Raw genomic sequence first — 25,772 nt, forward strand, 5'->3', positions numbered from 1 at the left:
ACACTCATACTTTTAGGACCAGAGGTTCACATGTGGTGTTTGAATGGGATGCGTTGTTTTGGAAGTGTTGCCCCACCCCTCATGACCCCATTGAGCACAGTGTTACGGCAGAGGAAGCAAGGCAACCATTGTGGCAGTGTTTATGTCGCCCTGCCTCCTGCCACATTTCCCGCCCACCAGTGCCCATGTAGGGGCAAAAATGAACCAGTCTCCTTCAAGACTCAGTCACATTTGCTGCAGCCTGAGGGAGGCACAGTTCTCCTAACCCAATTTTAGGTTTGCTGTACTTCACACAGTCAAAACAGAGAAGTCTTTAAAAATGGATGAAACCATGAGGTCTCGCCCTTTGGTGTCTCTGTTATGTTATACAGGGTGGAGCATCCCTTGTGCCTTTCAGCCTTTTATTCTCTTGAGTTTATTGGTTGAAGAAATCATTATTATGACAGACCTTTGCTTTTAGTCTTCTGATGCAGAATTTCACATCTGATATGGTATGTGTCAGATGTCAGTTTAAGAAGCAGGTTTAAGCTCTGTGGTGTTCTGAGAGCTTTTTTAAAGCAAACAAAATGTACTTGTGCACGGCTCACTGACCTTTCTGCACTAGGTCGGCACTAAATATTTTATTGTGCTTTAGACCACCCTGTGCAGTTAGCAAGCTGTAGGATCAATTTGTAGTTGCAAACACAAGTTATATTACAGTTTTGAAAGCAGGTTCTTTAAAAAAAAAAAAAAAAAAAACATTATTTGAGCATTTGATACAATTCTGTAACTGTGTTTGAAGTTATATGCTATTTGAATCTATGAAGTGTAGGTGTTCTGACAAACAGTATGAGGGTGTAGTGTAATTGTCTAAAGTAGACATGGCTGGTAAAGTTAAAGACACAGTGTTCATGACAAGAACTAACATGGTAGCCTTTGAAATCCATTTTTATTCTTTCCCACAGTTTTCTGTTTTTAATTTTTCTGGATTCTGTTTTAATGGTTCTTTAAATTTAAATAATCAAAAACCATGTCTGATCAATTGAATTCATTAAACTTTAACAATATAATATTTTTTTATTAAAATTGAAACATGAAGACAGCAACTGAAGACATAAAACCTCAGCTTAATGCATATTTTAAAATGTAATCAAATGAAAATCATTGCTTCACGACTTGTTTGTCAAAAAAGTAGTTTACTGTTAAAATTAAAACATGGATGAAAAATGTCATAGTCCTAAAAAATAAAGTTTTATTAACTTTATTATTATTATTATTACTAGGGGTAGGAATCTTTTGGTACCTCCCGATTCGATTAAAAGTTTATTATTGATTTTGAATCAAATTTCGATTCGATATAGGCTAGGCTATACATAGATTTGACTCTAGTTTTACTGTTTTGTGTTAATTTTCCTATTTAACTGTGGTAGACAGTTGAATAGGTGGGTCTTGAAGAAAAAAATTCCACTGAATTAAATTTGAACCTTGGAATTGATTTAGTTTTATTAATCAGTCAACCCAATATTATTATTAAGCCGACTGCAATCATTACACACATGACTGGCAGTCTTCTGTAATAAAGCAAGGCAGGCAATTGCATTTTATTTTTATATTAAAAATAGGAACAAAGCAGCAAAATTACAAACAATAGGACAAATACAATAGAAAAAATATTTACAAATTAAGTTTTTCAGGTACAGTAGCCCATAAAAATCAGCGTGAATCGATGTTTCCCCCACCCCTAATTATTACTTAGAAATATATTCTACTGTACATTAGTCACAGTTTCTTCAAGCTAAACCAAATAATGCCCAAATAATTTTATTTTGATGGGTTGTTGTAAAGACCTCTGAGTTTGTGTAGCCTATATATGATGATATTTTTATATGAAACAAAATGTTGAAATGTTTGTGGGGGGAATTCTGAGACCGAGTCTGGAGTGGAAGTTCAGGTGAAGTGACCTCATATAGTGAGACGAGTGTCACGTGTGCTTGAAGAATGTGTAGTATAGATGAAACTGCGGCACTCATTTACACAGAGAAATGCAGAACGTGCAGACTTCATAATATTATAATAATAATATAATATTTACAGATACTTGTCCATATTTTATTAATTGTACAGCACTACTGTTGGTTTATTCATCCAATATTTGCCAAATTCCATGACATTCCGCATTATACTATTAATTCCATTTTTATGACTAGATTCCATGATTTCTTCCACATTTTTCCCACAGCAGTTGTTATGCCGCACAAGCCCTTTGCATGGTCATGGTTTTTGTGTGTACTAGTCAAATCACAAAACTCACGGTTCAGATCATATTACGGATCGAATCATTTTTCGGATCAGCAAGAAATTTTTTTGGGGTTGGGTGGATAACTTTGTTTCCATTTATTACTTAAAGCTCACTTTAAGTACTCCGACCAATACCACAGCAAAAACTACTAGCCTAACTAATAAAGTTATAACATTATTAAAGGCAAGTGAACAGACAGTAAAAAGACAATAGATAAATACAAAATAACAAAGTTACAAAAATAAGGTCTAGTTGTAGTAGGGGTGGTTACATTTGCCAGCATATGTCCCAACATTGCAAAGAACCAGCAGGAAAATAAATGTGTGGCTGTACTAGCAGCGTACTTGTAGTAAATGAATACAAACTTATAACAGCATATTCTGAATCTCTAGCATTTAATAATAGACTTCTAACCAACATCCTCCTGTTATTTCCAATGAGCAATATAATCCTTCACATAAAAAACATTTTGCTGTAGCAAATTCACAAACAGTTTTCGTTCAAAAATGTAGAATTATGCACCAGCAGCTCTCATATAATGCTTGTGGACTTATGCATTTTCTGAATAATTAGTAACATACAAAGCCGCTCTTATACACAACTAAATAATAAAGAGTTATGACTTGAAATGTTTGTTGTATACCACAATCAAAAACAGCTTATACAAAAAAAGTGAATGAACATCTGCAGAGAGCACAGTCAAAATGTAACTTTTTGTGACTGGCATTGCAGTATAACGTACGTATAACAGATCGGTTTACAGCATATTGATGTGAAAACTAAATACAGAAAGCAGCTCTCATACAAAAAATACTAAATAGGTAACAATGAAATTGCCGTTTGGCGCTCAGCCATCATAGACCACAGACTGTCCGCGCACTGCACGTCTGCTTTAGAGTTCCGCCTTTTGCGTTCCGTCAATATTACGTTATTAGAAAGAAAAAAAACTCTTTTTTTTTAGAAAATCGATTTTTGACATTTGCGAATCGATTCAGAATCGTCCACGTCCGCATCGCAATGCATCTAAGAATCGATTTTTTCACCCACCCCTAAGCTGTAGTATTCATTTCGGGTACAGAATTGTAATAATTACATGTAAAATAATACTATGTTCACTGTATAAATTTAATATAGATTAATATTTGTTAAAGCTGTTTTTTGTAGTTTGATTAACATGGCAGACAATTTCAGGTATTATAGGCTGCTGTCACAGATCCAGTATGATACACATCCGATTTCTTTCTCAGCTCATTCACTTAAGACATAACCGAATGTGTTTACGAGAATATTTGTCGAGACGGGTATTTTGACTGACATAATATGTGTGTACAGTATGTGTCCATCCAAGTGCATTGCGGACACGAAAGAGGAATCAATTCTGAGTTTTCGCTATCTAAAGGCGGGCGTACACGGTGCGAGTTCAGACACTCGGGAGGTCGTGAGATATTGCACACGTTACGAGTCAGTTAAACTAATAATCGTGTCAAAGCAGCTGGTACACGGCACTACTGTCCTGCACGAATTTTATCCCGAGTCGGCGGCAATCGCGTGAGCTTTCACGCTAAATACAGAGACCGGAGCTTTCAAAGTTGCAGGCAACTAGCTTCAGATAGAGAAATGACAGAAATGTGTGTGCAAATGATTTGTTGAAAAGCAGAGAACTGTAGTCTTTCCTTTCAACACAAAAACTTGAGCAAGAGAGAGAGAAAAGTGTTTGCGTGTGTGTGACTGTATGCGCACACTTGTATGGTTGCTGCCACTGAGGTATAGCCCCATCGATCTAGCCTGTGACGTGGTTGTGTATGATTTGGCAATAGGGGACAGATACGCTGGTGAAATTCGGGCCGACTCTCCGAATTTTTTAAACGTTTTCAAAAATTATTGGGAGGTCGGGAGGTGCTCGTAACGTGGTTGGCTCGGCTCGTAATTCAGATAACAGCACGCAATACGTTAAGTTAACAATACGTTAAGTTCTCCCTCGCCTCTTCTTGTGGTTTAAAATCTAAACCACTACTTAAAATCTATTGAATGTGTAAACTAGAAGACAAAACATGCAAATGATAACCTTTCACTCTATTGCAGTTAAACTTGCAATTGATCCTTAAATCACATGCGTGCCAAACCGTGGGGCCTGGTCCGTCCGTAAGGATCAACAACGATCCGGTTAACCCCTAGTGTGTGTACCAGTGTTTTATACTCGGATATGCTTGCACAATTAATTAAATAAAAATCGTGATATAAAATGTTGCGAGTGCAAATGAGCCACAGCACTTGGTTCTGTCTGTAGTCTGCTACACATTCTCTGAGCGTGGGGTGTGATACTGTGTTTTTGCAGCCTTTTTGCAGATTAGCTCCCCATATGAGCATGCTTTACACAAACACCATTTGGGAGTGCAGTTTGCACGCGTGTACAAGTACAAATGTTTTAATTAGTATTGAAGTCTTTTTTATTTCAGAAATTGTGCAAGCAAGTTGCTAAAGCATTGATTTAAGACGGGGAGTATTTTGATGATTCACTCATTATATCTGTTACAGTATCTGATATTTTTCTTTGGCTATGTTTAGATGTCCCCTTATGAGGTTAGTATGTAATATTTCTCCATTATGAATGCTATCTCAACAACAGCAGAATGGAGAGAAACCACTAGTGATGAGCCGCTTGCAGCAAATGGACTTGTTGTGGAGACAGACAGGAAATGGCTGTTTTTACTACACTGTTATTGGGTAGGCTAGACTTTTGAGGCTATTGTGTGGTGTTCTATCACTGTGTTTTCTGCACTACTCTGGTGTTTCTCAGAGACCACACTGAGCATTAAAAGATTAAGAACTCCCACACATTGTAAAGTAAGCTCACTTTGCTACTTTTCTCCAGGGTTGTTATCGCAGAGGAAGCTCTATTTCTCACCTGGTTTTCTGTAGCTGTGTGTGAAGCTGACACATTGCATACAGTAAGTGGCACTATATTTGTGATCAGTGATACTCCAGTCCAGATCACTTTTATGTCTTAATGTTCCTACTCTGTATTATACAGTATCAACATCATGTTGTTGTTTGTTAGAGCGTCTATTAACCCTCATGTGGTGTTCAAAACCCTATAACACCTGTGGTCTTCCCGGGTCAAAATGACCCGACTATAAAAAAATAGCTTATAAATCACTCATTATACCATATTTTCACACAATCTTGGATTCAGTCTTTTTGTCAACTTGTTCTCTTTCAATTAGGACTGGTTTTACATTTCTATTTGCATCTAATTAATCGTAGGCCTCATTTATTTGACAGTAGAGATTTAATTTTTTGAGTAAAAAAAACATTATTTTTGAATATTTTTGAATAATTTTGGAAATATTAAATGAAATCTAAAGAAAATTGGCACTGTTTATCACACTAGTCTACTTTAATTTTTCACCAGGAATTTTATTTTGAAAAACTTTTATTTTGTACAAAATGGCACATTGTCACACTTGTGGTCTTCCCGGGTCAAAATGACCCGACTATAAAAAATAGCTTATAAATCACTCATTATACCATATTTTCACCCAATCTTGGATTCAATCTTTTTGTCAACTTGTTCTCTTTCAATTAGGACTGGTTTTATATTTCTATTTGCATCTAATTAATCGTAGGCCTCATTTATTTGACAGTAGGGATCTCATTTGTTGAGTAAAAAAAACATTATTTTTGAATAATTTTGGAAATATTAAATGAAATCTGAAGAAAATTGGCACTGTTTATCACACTAGTCTACTTTAATATTTCACCAGGAATTTTATTTTGAAAAACTTTTATTTTGTACAAAATGGCACATTGTCACACTTGTGGTCTTCCCGGGTCAAAATGACCCGCCTATAAAAAAATAGCTTATAAATCACTCATTATACCATATTTTCACCCAATCTTGGATTCAATCTTTTTGTCAACTTGTTCTCTTTCAATTAGGACTGGTTTTATATTTCTATTTTCATCTGATTAACCGTAGGCCTCATTTATTTGAGAGTAGGCATCTCATTTTTTGAGTAAAATTTTTTTATTTTTGAATAATTTTGGAAATATTAAATAAAATCTGAAGAAAATTGGTACTGTTGATCACACTAGTGTACTTGAATTTTTCACCAGGAATTTTGTTTTGAAAAACTTTTATTTTGTACAAAATGGCACAGAATTACACTTGCGGTGTTCCACTGGGCCATTGAGGGCCATTGTTTCAATGGGCCATTGAAAGTGAATGGGAGAGACTGAAACATTTTCAGGAGCATGTTCATTGTTTATGTACACATATGAGCATGTGATGGATTATGGTGAGTTTGGGCTCTTTTTAATCTTAACAATCTCATGTAAATAATGATGTGCCATTTTCCACAATTTATGCATGCTTCATTGAGTTACGAGTTAAAACGCGACATAAGTGCTAGGCTACATCTATATTCAAAGCTCTGTGAGCGCCTGTGGGGGTTTGTGTGTTACAACTCCATTAGGAATATCTTTAGATCCGAGTGATGGATTGTGCTGTGTTTGGGCTCTTTTTAATTGTGATAGTCTACTGAAAATAATGATGTACATTTCTCTACGATCTGTGCATGCTTCATGAAGTTATGAGCAAAAACCAAACGTGAGAGCTTCATGAGTATATACTTGGCTAGGTGCATCTGTGGTATTTTTTGTGTTAGAGCGCCATGAGGAATATCTTTAGATCTTGTTGATGGAATATATTGAGTTTGGGCTCTTATTAATCGTGAGCTCCTGCTGTAAATAACGATGTGTCATTTTCCATGATCGATGTATGTTTCATGAAGTTACGAGTAAAAAGGCCAAGTCTAAGCTACCTTGCTTGGCTATGTGAGTCTGTGTGTCTGTAGTATTTTTTGTGTTAGAACTCCATGAGGAATATCTTTAGTTCTGAGTGATGGATTATGTTGAGTTTGGACTCATTTTAATTGTAAGCATCTGCTGTAAATAATGATGTGTCATTTTCCACAATCGGATCATGTTTCATGAAGTTACGAGTGGAAATGTGTCTAAACTTCCATCATCCATGTATGGTTTACACATGGGTCTCTTGAAGGGCTTCTTTTACAAAAATCTCACTCAAGTTTAGAAAAAAGCCTGAAACAATTATGCTTGCTGTATTCTACTAATTGAGACCTTTCAAATGACATATGACACAGGACTATCTGAGCTGTATGATGTATTTGACATATTGCTGAATGTAGTAAAAAAGTAGTTTATAAATTATGAATTTGTTTTTTTCTATTTATCAGCAAATAACTCAGCACTACTTAGGAGTTTATCAAACTGGCTACATTCATTGTAAGTTTCAGACTCTAAGCTTTCAAATGACACCTATTTTAAGTTGATCAAGGTAACAGTTTTGATAAATATTATGATTATTTATTTCGCAGCTAGGTGGCGCCTGCGGGGGAACACTCTTGTTTTAGAGTGATAACTCAGCTCTCGTTAGGAGTTGATCAAAGTGATTAGATGCATTAAAAAGCTGAGATTCTAAGCTTTAAAATGATACCTATTTTGTGTTGTTCCATTCATTGTTTGCATTGGTCTCTCCCATTAACTTTCAATGGCCCATTGAAACAATGGCCCACAATGGCCCTCAATGGCCCAGTGGAACACCACAAGTGTAACTCTGTACCATATTGTACACAAGTAAAGTTTTTCAAAACAAAATTCCTGGTGAAAAATTAAAGTACACTAGTGTGATCAGCAGTGCCAATTTTCTTCAGATTTTATTTTATTTTTCCAAAAATGATTCAAAAATATTTTTTTTTTACTCAAAAAATGAGATGCCTACTCTCAGATAAATGAGGCCCACGATTAATCAGATGCAAATGGAAATACAAAACCAGTCCTAATTGAAAGAGAACAAGTTGACAAAAAGATTGAATCCAAGATTGGGTGAAAATATGGTATAATGAGTGATTTATAAGTATTTTTTATAGTCGGGTCATTTTGACCCGGGAAGACCACAAGTGTGACTATGTACCATTTTTTACAAAATAAAAGTTTTTCAAAATAAAATTCCTAGTGAAATATTAAAGTAGACTAGTGTGATAAACAGTGCCAATTTTCTTCAGATTTCATTTAATATTTCCAAAATTATTCAAAAATAATGTTTTTTTTACTCAAAAAATGAGATCCCTACTGTCAAATAAATGAGGCCTACGATTAATTAGATGCAAATATAAATATAAAACCAGTCCTAATTGAAAGAGAACAAGTTGACAAAAAGATTGAATCCAAGATTGGGTGAAAATATGGTATAATGAGTGATTTATAAGCTATTTTTTATAGGCGGGTCATTTTGACCCGGGAAGACCACAAGTGTAACAAGGTATCAAAACCCCCGCAAAAAAAGTAAGAAAATTTTCAAAAAACATTTGAGAAGTAGTTATACCCTTTGGGAACAGAGTCACTAAGTTTCAGTCCAATGCGATAACATTAACTAGTATTTTTGGGGAAAAGAAAATCTTCTCCGGGTCAAAATGACCCGAAGACCACATGAGGGTTAATAAAATAAAATGGTACAAATGGAAAGTGTGATGTATGGCCTGTCTAATGAATGTTTGTAAAACACCAAACCACTAAACCTTGCATCAACATTTTGGTTTGTCAAAAGAATTAGTGCATTAGTGGTAATTACCTGTAGGTGTGGGCCTTATGACAAAAATACATCACAGGCATCACAAGCAATTTTGTATAATGGTTTATATATTAAGTAGCCATGTATTGATTTAACCAAATACTTTATGAATGAAATGTTTAGTTTATTATTTTCTATCTTGAGATTTTCATATCTGTTAAAAACAAAGATAATAAGTGCTTCTATATTAAGTGTTAAAGCACAATAATGAGATAATAATGAGCCATTAGTAAGCTCCTGAAAATATATATTTGTGAATTTTCTTGTGACAGCATAGTTAACTGACTAGCTGATACAGCTGTTGTAATCTTAGTGTTGGCTATGTAAGGGTGGGCAAGTTTTTAATTCGTTTTGTGTTTGTTTTATGTGAGCTGCTTGTCAGTTTACAGTGCTCTTAAAGGAAACAGGATTGCAGGAACCCCCCTCAGTCATACTTCAAATCCCAGAACTGGCCCATCATTAAAATCACATTCTTTTGAGATTAGCCATCCAGTCTATTTTTGCTACTACTTGCTGTAAAAAAAAAAAAAGACGACTCCTGCCCATTTCAAAATGTTATCATTGGCATGTTACCAGTTTAGAAGGGGGAAAGACCTGTTATGTATGTAACAATAATTAGACTGAGTTAATATTTTCACTTGCTGTACTGAAGCCATTGTATTTTGAAGCCACTGAAGCCATATTGTTTCCTTCTGCTTTTTTTGTCCATCTACACTCGTTTTCTTTGGTGGTTTTTAAAGTTTTACACTTCATTGACTCTTCATGCATCTTAACCTCTGGATGAACTGAGGGCAGTGGCTCTTAAGAGCTTCTTGAATGGCTGATGTGTTGCCTTTATGTCTGGGTTAAAACACTTTGCCAATGCTCTAATGATGTGCAGAATGGATATCAGAAATTGATAGCCTACCCGTAAGACAACTTTTCCTACCTTTACATAGCATTGCATGATGATAATTATAAGCAGGCTTTACATGTGTCTTTGCCCATTTATCCTACATCAAATAAAATATATCCTTGAATATAGACGTAAATTAATCTTGCCTCATGATTACAACAAAGATCTTTTAGACCCATGATGTCATCATCTAAAAGTCCAGTCATTGGTGCTACAATTTCATGGTGTAGACATTGTTTTTGTGACAGAGCACCATCTGTTTCATCACAATTGCTTCTGACTGTGCTGCTGAACGTAAGTAGAAGAATCAAGTCAAGTAATCCATCTTTTAGTCAGCAGCCACAGTTTGTCAACAGATGTCATGTTATGTTCTTGCACTGATATGATTGCTGGGACACTATTAAACTAATCTCACTTGTCTATTTGTAGTTAGATTGCTATGTGTGTCAGCCAAGTGAGAATGGGAACTGTGAGTTGTTTGCTTGAATATTTCATGCTGTTGGTCATTTGGCCTGCGTCGTTTGAAGAGCCCATCTGCCTCTCACAGTCAAACAGCTTTGTCCTGGAGGTTAGCAGCTGGTCAGAGTCTAATGCTTTTAAAAATGGACCCAGCTCCTCAGTCTAGATTCTAGTACTTGATATTGAGTCATTTGGTGTATATTTGAGCTTCTTTTGTTTTGAGACAAAAAAAAAAAAAAAACTTAACTGGATAAAAATGTTTTGAGAAAATTTGTGTTATTATATGTTTACATTTTTAGAATTTTTAATAGTTTTTAACATTTTTAATAGGCTAGGTTTTTTTATATTAGTGTTTAGCTTTAATTTGTTTTTATCTTAGTTTTTGTAATTTTAGGACTTCAACTTAGTTGCCAAGACAGCATTTCTCATTTAAGTTTTTCTTATAACATTCATTTTATTTCAGATTTCTTTAAATTAGAACGATTTGTAATCGTTTTAGTTAACAATAACAATGCTTGGATGAACATTATTTGCTATTTGGTATTACAGGTGTTGAATGTGTCATACTCAAAACTGTTTTTGGTCCATTTTACCCAAATGTTTATGTCTGCTGAAAGAGACTATATTACTACCTAGAAGACCTCAAAGCTACGATACTGCAACAGTGCCCGTCCACTTTTTTTAGCGGTGTTGGAATTATTTTTTCCATTCATTTCTCTCTTAGGACTTTGTTAAAGAGTTATAGGCCTAAGTCATGATGAACCCAGCCAACCATCTATGAGGTGAATCATAACATTACAAACTTTGAAGCAAAAAAAAAGAACTTGAAAATCGGATAAAAATATTAACTTGGTACAAGACTATGCACTTATCGGCTTTAGAGATACAATCCCATGAATCATTACGAACAGCATAGTCTAAATATTAACGATGTAGAAATATAAAACTACTTATTAAAAATTTTTGATTTTATATATGTGGGTCATTCCAGAATTGCGGGTACATTTCAAGTATAGAAAGAAAACAAAAAAATATGATTTTTTTTTTCTGTTAAACCTTTTTATTTTCATAGAAGGCACTTTAAATTCAACATTTTAAATATTTGCTGATCTTAAACTTGTAAGATTTAAAATATTAATGCTGAACATCAATTTACTAACTGAACATCAATGTAAAAATCTGTCAACTCTGTTACAGACAAAATGGGTTGATTTATGTGGGTTGATAACAGAGTTGACGACAACAGAGTTGACATTTTCCACCATTTTGTGCTTTATCTCAAAATGCTAACCTCAAACCAGATACCACATGGCATGTCTAAAATCATAATTTTATGGGTTTTCACCATATTGTCGTTTTTTAAAAAGTGAATGAGAGATTCACTGCAATATCACAATAATATATTTGACAAATAATTAATCTATTATTGGTGTATACTAAACATTTTGTACAAATTAATGAGAGAAGAATAATAAAATACTTCACGCTTTTCCAGAGTTTCCCACCAGAGGAAGTGACATCCCTTGGTGCAAGTCACATGCTTTTTCTACAAATGCTTTGGAGTTTTTTTTTTTTTGTTTTATAACAGAGGTAACAGAGTTGACCAGAATATAGGGACAGACACAAAATCTATTTATTTATTAATTAAATTACAAATAATACAGAAAATATATATTCTATGCAATTGTTTATATAACTTAAAAGAGTAAACAAAAAAAATATTTGAAAATTAGACTTAATTATTTCATGATAATTCAAGTTGAAAGTATGAATCAGGAGGCGGAGACAGTCAATAATAGGTGCAGTGGGAGTCATTTAGTTAATATTTCCCCATTAAATTATATTCCTAAATATACATAAAGCATTATTTTTAGTGATAGTGTAATATAATTTGTGTTATTATTCAAAATTGATTCAAAAAAGTTTTTTATTATTTAAATAAAAGAAGGTTTATCTGGGAGACTCGAAATGTATCCCCAATTCTGGAATGACCCATATATATATATATATATATATATATATATATATATATATATATATATATATATAGGGAAACCGACTCTATAGAGGGTATGCATTGACGTTATTTTCCCGCTGGACCGAGTGGCAAAAGAGCCTGCTACATGACTGGATTTAATAGGGTAAACTGAGAAAACGTGAGTAAAACTAACGATTATCAGTTTAAACTAAAGGTTGGACTCGATAAGTTTTCCTTGCAACTTACCAAAGATCCAGTGATCCATGGATATTAACATGCAGCCAGGAATTGTGTTTTCTGGCATCGCCATAACGGAGCGTGAGGGTGAAATTAGCACAGAATAGGCCACCGCTGCATTCACATTACATTACAAGTACCGCCGCCACTGTCGTTTTGCTGTTTTTATAAAAATAAAAACTATTTTAAACGTCTGCTCTGCTCATCCAGCATGAGTTTCAGTCGCACACAGTGCAGCAGGAATCACGGTTCACTGATCGCGTAACGATGTGATAAATGTTTTTCGCACCGCCGTTCTGTTTACACAGAGTACGTACGATCGCGAATCCCCAAGTGAAAGTAAAACATGAGCTCCCTGATGCGCGCAAATTAGGCCTGTCTCCCAATATCAAACCTATCTCTTGACTGTGTATTTGTGGCTCTGGTCTGTTTTGGTCTCTGTTTGTACTTTGAATATTGAGATAGTACTGTAACGCCTGAAGAAAGACAGACAAGGGTGGCTCCTTTTCTGAACCTTTAATCGGAACGCAAGAACAACTGTACACAAACCCACCAGCCACTCACTCGCTCATTTCTCTCTACCCGGCCTTTTTAACCCTATAACTGCTGGTGCAAAATAAAACTGCTATTTCACAACAATTATAAAGAGAGTCTGTGCACTACAGTACTTTGATTATGGTTGCACTTGCATTTATTGTTTGCACTTAATAAGACTAAGAGAAAACTGTTATTGTATTTTATTCCTATGTTCAATTTCTGGAAAGGAGTTCAGTCAGGAGGTCTCACACAGCCTCAATCAGAAGTTCTGGAAGCTCATAAATGTACAGAAAGGTCTGAAGTGACACCTGTGAAATCATACAGGAGGAAAGCCAGTCAGTGTATGTGGCAAAACCTTTTACAGTGCTTGTATATTGTTGTCTTTCAATGCATTTGATAATTTATACTCATAAAGTAGAACTGAAATTACATTATTTGTTAAAACATTTCAAAATGCACCTGCAGACTATTTTTCCAGTCATGAACTTTGTCATTGAGGATTTCTATAAAATATTGTGCAAAAATCTCGTCTCGTTCTCGTGAACCCAATCTCGTGTCTCGTCTTGTGAGATAAGTGTCCATCACACCCCTAGTAATTATTTAATTGTTGAGTTGTCAATACAATATATAGGGTATGATTTTTCCCCAAAATTCAACATATTGACACAAAATGATAAATTTCTTGTGTGTTTTTTCTCCAAGTGTGCGTAAAGCTCATTCTGGTTCTGATTCTGAACTGCAAATCTACGTTAATAAAGGCCTTCTGAAGCGAAGCCAGGAGTTTTTGCAGACCCATAGTTATAACTTTATAATCTAAAATAACTAGCTTCCACCAGACGACTGTATACTACGCTAGTCGACTTGCACCACATGAGTAACCTGTGACGCATGTTTGACGTAGGATGTAGGAGTGTCGTAAGCTTAAACGTATCTTGCGGTTTAAACGAATAGGGCTGTGCAACAAACTGAAGTCCCTCTTCAATTATTTAGAAATCCTCCGACATTTCTCTTCAAAATGGCTAATTTGCGACCAGTGTTTTGTTTTGCTCTTTCCTCTGAGCTTCCGTGTGTGTCATTACGCTGTGCGTCGGATCAGGGGTTAGTCTTCCACAGTAAATCGATGCGTACGGCCGTCTGTCGGAAGCTAGTGATTATAGTTTATAAAGGTTTAAATATGGATATTTTTCTTACACAAACGCATGGCTTTGCTTCAGAAGGCCTTTGTTAACCCCCTGGAGCCATATGGATTACTTTTATAATGGATGGATGCACTTTTTTGGGCTTCAAATTTCCTCTAGCCATTCACTCTCATAAAGCTTGGAGACAGGACATTTTTTAATATAACTCAGATTGTATTCGTCTGAAAGAAGAACATCATATACACCTAGGATGGCTTCAGGTTGAGTGAATCATGGGCTAATTTTCATTTTTGGGTGAACTATCCCTTTAACAACTCTATAGCTCACAGTAAGTATGTCTTTACAGGTTTATAAGTAATCATTATTTCCCTATGGACAAAGTTAATGAAGGTTTTACTTCTGGAACCTGACTGGCACTCTAAAGACATGGACGAATGGAGTCTTTAAACTTCTTTTCTGATGTTCATGGGGAAACCTTTTTTTTTTTTAACTAATGCCAAGTATGTGATGGAATTTATGATGTACTTATCCAAAAATGTGATCTAGTTTTGATCATCTAAAAACCTTCCATGTTAAGTTCAGCCAAGAATGATGCAGACTTCACTCCCTCCTTGATTATAGGTCAGGACGTTGTGTTCATCATACTGCAGTTGCCTCAGAGGAAAGCTGTTACTCAAATGTGCTTTGCAGTGCAATAGTCCTTGTGTTGTCATGGAGATTGTTGGCATCCTGGCAGATTTATGCATGTGTGTGTGGCAGCCCAGCTTTTCTGGAAAGAATGTTATTTCTAGAAGTGTGAATCTTCACTTGCCTCACGATTAGATTATAAAACGATTATTGATGCATCTTTTCCTCCAATTCCTTTATTAATAACAATTACTATATTAATAATCACAATATAGTTTTTTTATTATATCTTTGTTATTAAAAATAATTATTTCAAAATAATAATATTTTGAAATAATTCTGTGTAATTCATTACATTTATATAGCGCTTTTCTCTGCACTCAAAGCGCATTTACATAGAAGAGGGGAATCTCCTCAACACCACCAATGTGCAGCATCCACCTGGATGATGCGACGGCAGCCATGTTGCGCCAGCTTACTGGTGTAGAGTTGTGTAGCTGACCGTTCTAGCGCAATAGGCCTCTAAAGAGAACTGAATTCAGGATCGCATGGTGTAGAGAAGCAGCTTTCTGTGTGCGTGCTTTGGGTGTGTCATTCAGCGCGAGTAACACATTGAGATTGTTTTCATGTATTATTGCACTTAATAACACCTAACTTAATAACACCTAATTTCAAGCATATACTGCACTTTATTTTCTCATTAATGCATGTTCTTTTTGTAAAAAATAAATAAAACTAATTTTTTGCCACACCTCCCAATGGCCGGTAATAATTTTTGTGTTTATACTAGGCCAACTTCATTACATTTTTTAAAAATCATTTTGTTTTTATGCTTCGATGCAGAATCATTGGCATCAACTTCGTGATGCATCATTAAAAAAAATTACATTCCACAGGTCTTGTTATTTCAGTGCTTTTTTTTTCTTCAATTTACGCAATCTTTGAATTTCTGCTTGTTGCAGAGATTCTCATATTTCATAAATATGAATTATGGGATTCTCCCTGATTCATACTTTCAGTTTAATCTCAAATGATAACTGCTATTCAGCATAGTGCAGCTTGTGTAATTGGGGTCACTGGAAAATTCCATTGTGAGTTCTGAAAAACATGTTTATTCTCTGGGAATTCTCTTTTCCTGATTCCAATAACTGGACCTGCTGAGAGGGAAATACCACAGATAAAATATCCCCATGCTGCTTTGACCCAGATCATCGTGGGCTAAAGAAGATCCTACCAAGATAGTGTGCACTTTTTGGAAATAATATGGAGTTGATTCAAAAACACAGAAAGAATTTGTCTATCATGGTGTTTTTCATTCAGAAATTCCACTGGTTTTGCAGAGCATGGAGAAGACAGGCGTACAGTGATGACTTCTTTAGTGAGTGAAAGGTGCAGAGGAGGAGGGAAGGGAAGACCACTCATCCGGCTCATGCGTTGAGCAGTCGTATGCCCATATAAGGGCGTGTGACTCCATGGCAGAGTCCCCGTGGGGTCTGTTCATGCCCTGTCCTCAGGTTTGAGGAGGGGGTGGCGAGTGTGAGCACTATGCACACTGACAGATGGGAGTCGAGCCAGAGGGAGGCACTTCTTTATCTCTCTATCTGTCTGTTAGAAGGTCTGGGTTTATTAACACCGTTGCGATGCGTGAGGGCAGAAGAGGCCGCTGTTTTAACTGGGATCAGTGATCTTAATCTTCAAAAGAAAACCAAGGAAAGAACGTGTAACAAGAACGCCGTCTGGTGGGAGGGTGACCGTGAGTATCAGTTTGTGCTGACAAAGGAGGAAAGAAAGCTCATTTCAAGCCTTCGCAGGGAAAAAGGTCAACACATGTTGATATCAGCCCGTCTTTTGTCAGGGGAGCTCTATAGAGACCTGCTTTGTAGATGAGTTTATCATGAAGGCAGCTTCCTTTTTCCTTGACAAATGGATTTTTAATTTGGCAGCTTAACTTGTGTGACAAGTTTTTTTGGTTTTCGCCATTCTTTGCTTGCTGCTGCTATGTTGTGTGAATGTTGTTTCTTTTCCTTTTCCGTACTGTTGAAGATGTAGGCTACATAAGCACTTATGATTTGTCTGTGATATGTTGAAAGATTTTTACAACCAATGATAACCATACCACATTGTAGAAAGGTGCTGTAGAAACAGTATGCATTGCTGTCATGTGCATATGAGCCTCTTTAGAGAGTGTCTCTGATGGTTCCTGCCCTCCAGTGTTTTTGGGTTGTCATTAGTTACACTTGGCTGAAATTTCTCTAGATATTTAATCCCCCACTTAACATAAAACAGCTGTGAAGTGCATTTTAAATCTCAGAGAGCTATCCATGATAAATGTATTGAAATGACTGATTCATGTCATTGTTTGTTTATAATCATTATCTAGCACATTGCAATCTTGTTCCCCCAACAGTGACTTGTTTCCCCAACAAGAGAGCGGTGCATTCAAACTAGATTGCAGTATATACACCTTTATAGTGAGATGATTTTTATCTAATGCTTGTAAAGTGAGAAACAGTTTGCGTGTTGAATTACCGTTTACATTTTATCCTGTCAAATTGATACAAAATATGTGGTTTGTTTCCCTCATTCAAGACAACTTGACTGATTTGGCTCTGTATGTTTTGTTTTTCAGAATCAAGAATCAAGTGGATGATCTAAAAGCAAGCATACATTCTCCTCCAGAAAAGGTAACGCTGAACAGCCTTCCCTGAGAGGCATCATGTTAATAACGGCAATATCAGATTTACAGTCACAATTACACTTCGATTAGGCTTGTTTGCTGTGACTGCATAGGCTCAATAAACTCAGTATGTAACATTTCCGTTCTGTGTAAGCAAATGAGCTTAGAAACAGCCAGACGTTATTACAATAAACAACTGCTGTAAACTCTGAATGAGAGCAGTGGTGTTTAGCCTCTACAAAGCAGGAAGTGTTGTAGTAGTGTAGGCCGGTGCCTCTCGTAACATGAGGAATTGATAAACACAAACACGCTCACTGTGGGAACCCCATTAGGAAGTGAATAAACCAGTAATTTGTGAGGTTGTTAGTATTGCGGCTGTGTGCAGGACCTGAGCAAGACCAAGCTCTGTTTAAGCCCAGCCGAGATGCAAAAGTTCATTTACTGCTGTTTATGAGCTGCTCAGCAGGCAGAGGCTAACAGAGGTCTTTTCAGCCACGGATAAAGTGGATTATTGTTCTGCTCGCATGGCCTTTAATTGCAGCATACATGGTTTAATTGCGAAGGACAGACGCTTTTGATTTTATCTTATTCCAGGAGCCATGGGGGTCTCAGCGTTAATGTACACCCAGTGCTGGGCTGAACTTAAAGGCAGAGTTTGTCCAAAAATGAAAATTCTGGCACCTTACTCACTCTCTTTTAGTTCCAAACCTGTATAAATGTCTCTCTTCTATGAAACATAAAAGATCTTTTGAAAAATGTCTCTCTCTTTTTTGGCCATAGAATGGAAATCAATGGGCTCCTCTGTTGGTTGATTCACAATGTTCTCCAAAAGATCTTATTTTATGTTCAGCAGACGAAAAGTCATACAATTTTGGAACGACATGAGGGCGAGTAAATGATGACAGAGTTTTTATTTTTGGGTGGACTAATATGACGATCCCTTTAAATCTCTTATACCTGTGACAACTTGCATCCTGTGACAAAAAAACATTTGTTTACATTTTAAAACCATGCACGTGCAGCTAGTACTAATATCATGAACTAAATCCTGCACCAATTATTAAAATTAGGCCGTTTGTTTTTACTCTAGTTTCTTTAAACAGGAAGTTATTTTGTGTGACACTCCCTCGCCAACTTTCCTGGTTATTCCGGTATAAAACATGTACTCGTACCCCTCACACTTCACATTTTTTCCATACTGGCTCTCAAAAGCATGTAAGAGCACTTGTGAAATATTCGTCAAGGAACAAACTGAATTGGTTTTCATTACACTGCACAAACGACTGCCAAGGCCCCTCCAACATTTTTACAACATAAGGTCACCTCATTACTAATGCAGGTCAAGGCCTGTGTGCATGGGTTTTCAGATGCATTTGTAATGTTTTTTAATATGCAGATTAGAATGTGGGCAGAGAGTGCTGGGTTTGTGCATGTTGTACTGTGATGATTCACTCTGTATAATGAATAGGGTTCATAATGCTGGGCACACACAGACATGGCTTAGAAATGGCCAGACTGTTCTGTGCCCGCTTTGTTTCACAGCCACCAAAGTGACGGTTTCTCATGCTTTTGCAAGTGCAGTTGTTTCTGATGGTTGGAGCACTTTAGGTTTGACAGGAAGCTTGTTTGAATCGCCTGCACTCATGTGTAGCGGTTAACCACATACAGCAGAAACGGTATTGTCTTCACATCCTCTTGCGCAGAAGAGCATCTGGAGGATCAAACTGACTTAAGTATGTAACTTTGTTCAAAAGAGGTTGCGGTTTTATTTATTTTTATTTATTCTTTTTTTAACTTACTGATAGATGTGCTACACACTCAACCACCAATTTAGTAAATATCCTAGCTAAGATTAGATTCATGAAAGTGCCAAGTTTTTGTCTCAACTACTGTACATCTGCTGTTAGAAGCTGAGATTCACTGGCACTATTGCCAGATAATGATGATATTATTATAGTGAGCACTTGCTCCCTCTGCTGGAGCAGTGAAGAGACACTGCCATATATTTAAGTCACCAAGAAATTGCAGCATTTGTTAAAAATTATTTATCTGTGCCCATTATTTTTCAAATTCATAATTTTTTAGTCTTTGATGTGAACCAGTGTGAGGGCATGACAATAATCCCTCCCCTCCAGCCTGTCAATCACGAGATCGCAGCAATTAGCAACGATTCAATCGATTTCCAATGCATAAAATCAAGCCCTGCCCTACATTTTATACGTCACAATAGGGGTTATGCTCAAAAAACTTCTCTAATCTGTAAAACGGGTCACATTGCTTCTGGTTTGGGTCTTTTTATGTGCTTTGTTAAATATAGAGCTGTTTTACTCGAGATACCTTCAAAGGAGTGAGAAAAAATGCGCATAACCGATGCCCGTCCCATATGCAAGTTGATATCTAAAAGTTTTTTATTTTTCTTCTCAGTAACATTTTGATATTTAAATCGCATAAAACGCCAACGGTAAAAATAACTGTACATGTCACCGTCAGTTCATACTGCTGTTAACACTTTCTCTGACAAGCGGATGCAATGATGAGAACTGTTTTCCTGTTTATTCATGTGAAGTTCAGCATAAAGCCTATAGAGAAGAAAAGACTGATGACTTCAATGCATTACAGCAATGATTTGTAGCACTGACAGAAACGATAGGTGCATCCCAATTCACATACTTTTGCTTTATTGTATGCTGTTTTGCAGTGTATATATAGTGCGTGTAGTGTTCAAATTTAAAATTCCAAAAAGAAAAAGACAAGTCGCATTTTAAATACCCGGATGATGCACTTAATTAACCGAAAAAACTAAGGCACTGTCCCAAATGGCACACTTCATATGTCTTGTCAACTTACAATGGCTGCCTCGTGCACGTGTCCGTTAAGTCCATGAGACCTTAGGGTGTCCCTTTGGCAATTTATGTTTCAGAAGGGTGGTCACGAGCGCGTCGATATGCATATTTGCCGAGCCCGTACTGAAGCGAGCTCCGGAGCAGTCTTCTTTCTGACAGTCAATGCGGCGTTACATCACAAAATTGCGGACTCGTAGGAAGACCGCGAGTGCTTAGGATGCCATTTAGGACCGGGCCCAGTGTGGAATGTTGGACACTTCATGCACTCAACTGTTGCAGCTTTAATTACATAGCGGGAGGGGGAGGGCTATTGGACCTAAATTTGGATTAAAAAATAACCTTACATACACTACACGGTTGAGTACATAGTGTATAGTGCGTCATTTGGGACACAACTAATATCACCGTTCCACTCCCATGAGCTCTCGCAACATGTGGACAACATCATGTGTTTATAGTATGCACTTGTTGTGCTTGCCTGCATAATGATATATATGCTATAATAGAGTAGAGTTAGAACTTTGAAATGATGAAGCATCTCAGTTACTCAATAACAATACTGGAGTGTGATTTATAACAGCTGTTATAACCTCATTTGAAATGACAGCATTTACAACAAACTATTTTATTCTCTGGCTGTGAGGGAACAATCTCTTAAGTACAAATGAGAAGAGCAAAGTAAAATTGACAATGTCTTAAGTCTCTTGTGTGCTACATGCTTTTCCTGTTTTCAGTTATTTGGTGTTTATTAAAAGGCTTGTTTTTTACATATGCACGTTGCATTTAAAAAATAGTTAGAAGTACCAGCATACTCCTTTTATCTGTCAGTTATGTGCCAATTTAGAGTGCTTAGATTTTCTAGAACATGTTACTGAAACATTTTCTGATGAGTTATTGTTAAACAAGAAGTATATTACAGCTCTAATTGCATTTCTCACCATTCTCGCTATATTGTTAATGAAGTCACTGTTTTTTTTATTGTGATTCATTTGTTTTATTTATTTATTTTTTTCATCATTATATCTTGATTAGGTTTCGCTGGAATGGGTAATCTTCTAAAAGTCCTTACAAGGGAAATAGAGAACTATCCACATTTTTTCCTGGACTTTGAAAGTAAGTTTTGAGGAGAGGTGGAGTCTGGGGTTGGCAAGACTCTATAACCAGCTGTTTTTTCCCCCAACAGTGGCAGGAGGAGCTGAATTGATGGTCTCAAAGCTCTTATGAGACAGTTTTCCCTCTTTGCTTTTTTGTAGTGAAAGTTTATGCTTCCTGCTGTCCAGGGCTGCATTTCTCAAAAGCATTGTTAGCCTAAGTTGATCGTAGAGAGCATGGTGGCAATTGTTCTATGATCAACTCACAATGCTTTTTGGAAACGCAGCCCAGAGCAGTTGCACTGACACTTTGTCTAAAAGCTTATCCTGGGATTTAACTACAAAAAAATGTGCTGATTTCTCAAAGTATAAAGTGAAAAAAATCAAATTTGTCCATGAGAAGCTGAGGGAATTCTGTATGTTGGAGCATGAGAATCACTCTTTAACGCTCAGCTTGACTTCGTGATTACTGTCTTTGACATGCAACACCTTTCTCTTTTTCTCTCTCTTTCTGCCTTTTTTCTTCTCTTTCTCTTCTTGCTTTTCTGTTTCAGAAACCAATGGGGAATCTGTTAAAAGTGCTCACTTGCACAGAGCTTGATCAGGGGCCAAACTTTTTCCTTGACTTTGAAAGTGAGCAGAGCTTTTGCCTGGCCTGGTGTCTGTCACTTTTTCCAGCTACTAACATTTTGCAAGTACCATTGTCAGAATTGTTCTTGAAAATCTGCTCGTCACAACGCAACAGCAAAACAGAGCTTCACAATGCTTTTGCATGTGCAAATGCTTTGTGCAGATGAGGGCAATATGTTTGCATCTCTCATCTTTTTACATAAAGTCTTTAATTCTAAAAAAAACTCGGATTGCAAATACAAAGAAGATTCTGAAAATCTGATTTGTTGTTGGCTGCCTAAATGTGCATGACTTACCAATCAGTGTTTGTAACTAACCCCATATCCAACATGGCTATGTATGTCTATGTTGCATGATCCATTCTCTTTAAATGATCTCCTTACTCTTTGCAGCTCCTGCTTGTTCTGTGATATTTTTCTGGTCTCTGTTTTTGTCTTTCTGAAATCTCAGAACTTTCAATCCTTGCCCTCTGTATACTTATCGAGTAAACATTTAAATCCTGTGTGACTATGTACTCAAACCCAATTATATTACACTAAACATTGGATTTTGATTATTTTTCTGTCATAAACTTTGAACAGAGCTTTACCCAAAATGTTCAACATTTCCTGAGTATTTGCTAGCTTTGAGAGAGAACTAACTGAAGTCGGGGTGTTTTTTTCTTTTTTATTGTGATTCAGTGGCAATAACTCATAAACCTTTACTTTTGAAGTCTCTGAGAAATGTTAAATTATTGGGAATCTCTGGTTTAAAGAAAGCAGATATTTTTTTATATGCAAATGTCACATTTATTTGTTTGTTTTTGTTGTGACAATACAGTGCCCCTAAAAATATTTGGGTGCTTAAGCCGCAACTTAATGTATGAATGTTACATTACATTAGATGACAAAATATCAAACCAAGTGTCATTTATTTTAAAGAAAAATGACAAACACAAACCATTTCACCTGAAAAAGCAAAACATTTCACTAGACAAAACTTGACAAAAAGATTTACTAACAGCTTGCGCCAGCGCAAACCCTATTGTCCCTATTGTAACCCAAACTACTGTCAGGATTTACTAAAGACACGCAGTGAAAAATTAGTGCAGAAAAGGCGTGGACATGGTTATTTTTGCGGCTGACCTTATTGCATATACATTTGTAGGAGTTTCCCTTTCAGACACACAATTTATGGTAGGAGAGTATTTAAATTAATCATGCTAGGTTAATTGACTATGGCATGTCTTAAACCAGATGCTAATTTGCGTTGCTCTTGGTAGATTGCGTTGGTCGTTATGGAAATGATCTGACTCAGTCTGTGTTCTTTAATTTGCGTGTCATCAGTAGATCACGCGCAGAACTCTCCACTCCCATCTGTGCTTTTTTGGCATTGCGTTATCATGCTAATTTGCCCTGTTTAGTAAATCTGGCCCTATAACTCTAAAACAAATGATGTGCTGATAAAAACTGAAGTATTTGGCCACTTTCTGGTTGTCAAATTTAGTGGTGGTTACTATTCTAGGACACCTGTGTGAACTGGAGATTAACTGAGTAAAATCAAATAAATAATGACTTGGTTACAGACCTACTAAAAATGAGATGGTGAAAATGGCTGTTGGAGATATGTAGAGCTAAAAAAGCTCTATCCTCCATTTATTTGCAAATGCCACTTGGTTTGGTATTATATCTAATGCAGTGAAATCCATTGCATGTAATAATAGTGTTTGGCAGTGCATAATGAAGTTTGTTTGTGTCAGACGCACAGCCGACAGACTGTGAGAGAGAGGTGTGGAACCAGGTGAATGCTGTTCTCCAGGAGTCAGAGAGCATCCTGACCGGCCTGCAAGCCTACAAGGGGGCGGGTCAGGAAATACGAGATGTACGTCTGATTGTAATATTTCTGCTTTTTCTTTGTGGGTCAATCAATTGTGTTTAAAGCATTTTGTGGGTTGTATTTCTCATGCCACTTTAAATCATGTGATTTGTTTGTCATTTTAGGCAATACAGAATCCTAATGACATGCTCCTTCAGGAGAGGGCTTGGAACTCTGTGTGTCCCCTTGTCATCCGCCTAAAGAAGTTCTATGCTTTTTCATTGAAACTAGGTACACTATTCATTTAGAATTGCCTATAGCCACATATTTTCTCCTTGACCAGTAAAAATGTAACGTAAGCTCTGTGTATCCTCTCTCCTATCTTTCATGTAGAGGAAGCACTGAAAAGCCTTTTGGAGTCTCTGACGTGTCCGCCGTACACTCCTACTCAGCACCTGGAGAGGGAGCAGGCCCTTGCTAAACAATTCGCTGAAATCCTGCATTTCACCCTCCGCTTTGATGAGCTTAAGGTGCCAGCTGATTCAATGCTTTTGTCACACACCACTTTTCATATTAGGGGAATAAAACAAAACAAAAAAATATTGATTGCTCTGTTCTGGGAATTGCTTATTAAAATGTGTAATTTGTTTAGATGAGAATTCCAGCCATCCAGAACGACTTCAGCTACTACAGAAGAACAATCAGTCGAAACAGATTAAACAACATGAATGTAAGTGCAGGAACATGAGTCATGACATGACGTGCAATATTCTGTGAACTGCAATTTCAATGTTGATGTGCGTGTGTTTTTTTGTTTTTGTTTTTTTGTTCCTGTATCAAGCTTGATATTGAAAATGAGGTCAATAATGAAATGGCAAACAGAATGTCTCTGTTCTATGCTGAAGCCACACCTATGCTGAAGACCCTGAGCACGGCAACAACAAACTTTGTGACGGAGGTACTGCCTGCTGTCCTTCTATTACATTCTATTTCATCTTCATTCTCTCGCTTTTTCTACAGTCACAATTTTAGCTCTTTAATTTCCCTCACAAATACTGTAGAACACTACCATTCAAAAGTTTGGGGTCAATCATTTTTTAAAAGACATTTATACTTTTATTCAGCAAAGACGCATTAAACTGATCAACTTTTACTCTGACTTTTATTTTCAAATAAATGCGATTCTTTTGAACTTTCAAAGAATTCATTGAAAAAATGTATCACCGTTTCCACAAAAATATTAAGCAGGAAAACTGTTTTCTGTTTTGTTAATTACAAATGTTTCTTTGCACTATATTTGAATTTTCAAATGATCCTTCAGAAATCATTCTGTTTTACCATCACATAAAATAAATTGCATTTTAATAAAAAAACATTTATTTTAAATAATAATATTTCACAATATTACTGTTTTACTGTATTGTTCATCAAATAAATGCAGCCTTGGTGAGCATAAGAGACTTCTTTCAAAAACCTTACTAATCGCAAACGTTTGAACGGTAGTGTATAATAATCAATATGCATGCATTAAAATGTTTGCTTGAATTATTCCTATGATTCTTTTCTCTGTAGAATAAGACATTACCTCTTGAGAACACCACAGACTGCCTGAGCACTATGGCAAGTGTATGCAAGGTCATGCTGGAGACACCGTGAGTACCTCATATGTCTTATCAGATGCCTTAAAAACAATCCAATAAAATCATGGGAATTTCTATTCTAAAATTTAAAATGGTTTTCAACGGCTATTGGTGGCTGCTTGTGTACAGTAATAACTTGCTGATAACATCAGTCTGTGACTCTTTTGGTGGCAGTCAAGTATGCTTTTCTGTTGATTAAGCATTGACAACTAGAAAGATCATGGAAATTAATTTGTCTGAAGGTGTGAAATGCCTGTCTTGAAGTATATCATTGTAACAATGAGCCCTTCTTCTG

The 25,772-nt window shown here is 36.4% G+C and overlaps 1 protein-coding gene across 8 annotated transcripts in view; it reads left to right on the plus strand.

Annotated features, from left to right (window-relative positions):
* fam49a (family with sequence similarity 49 member A) overlaps positions 1-25,772 on the plus strand; it is a 40,416-nt gene that overhangs the window by 13,557 nt on the left and 1,087 nt on the right. Inside the window, exons 1-10 of one of the 8 annotated variants that reach the window (XM_079889344.1) lie at positions 4,905-5,002; positions 5,151-5,226; positions 17,432-17,486; positions 21,355-21,435; positions 23,782-23,903; positions 24,023-24,128; positions 24,231-24,367; positions 24,490-24,567; positions 24,679-24,795; positions 25,410-25,489. In XM_079889344.1, coding sequence (XP_079745470.1) covers positions 21,366-21,435; positions 23,782-23,903; positions 24,023-24,128; positions 24,231-24,367; positions 24,490-24,567; positions 24,679-24,795; positions 25,410-25,489 — 710 coding nt within the window. In that variant the 5' untranslated portion in view covers positions 4,905-5,002; positions 5,151-5,226; positions 17,432-17,486; positions 21,355-21,365. Of the gene's footprint in view, positions 1-4,904; positions 5,003-5,150; positions 5,227-16,264; positions 16,556-17,431; positions 17,487-21,354; positions 21,436-21,967; positions 22,047-23,781; positions 23,904-24,022; positions 24,129-24,230; positions 24,368-24,489; positions 24,568-24,678; positions 24,796-25,409; positions 25,490-25,772 lie in introns of those variants that run through there. The other 7 variants (XM_079889342.1, XM_079889338.1, XM_079889340.1 and 4 more) reach the window with 7 other exon arrangements.

Source organism: Squalius cephalus, assembly GCF_949319135.1.
Source record: "Squalius cephalus genome assembly, chromosome: 12".
Lineage (NCBI taxonomy): Eukaryota > Metazoa > Chordata > Actinopteri > Cypriniformes > Leuciscidae > Squalius > Squalius cephalus.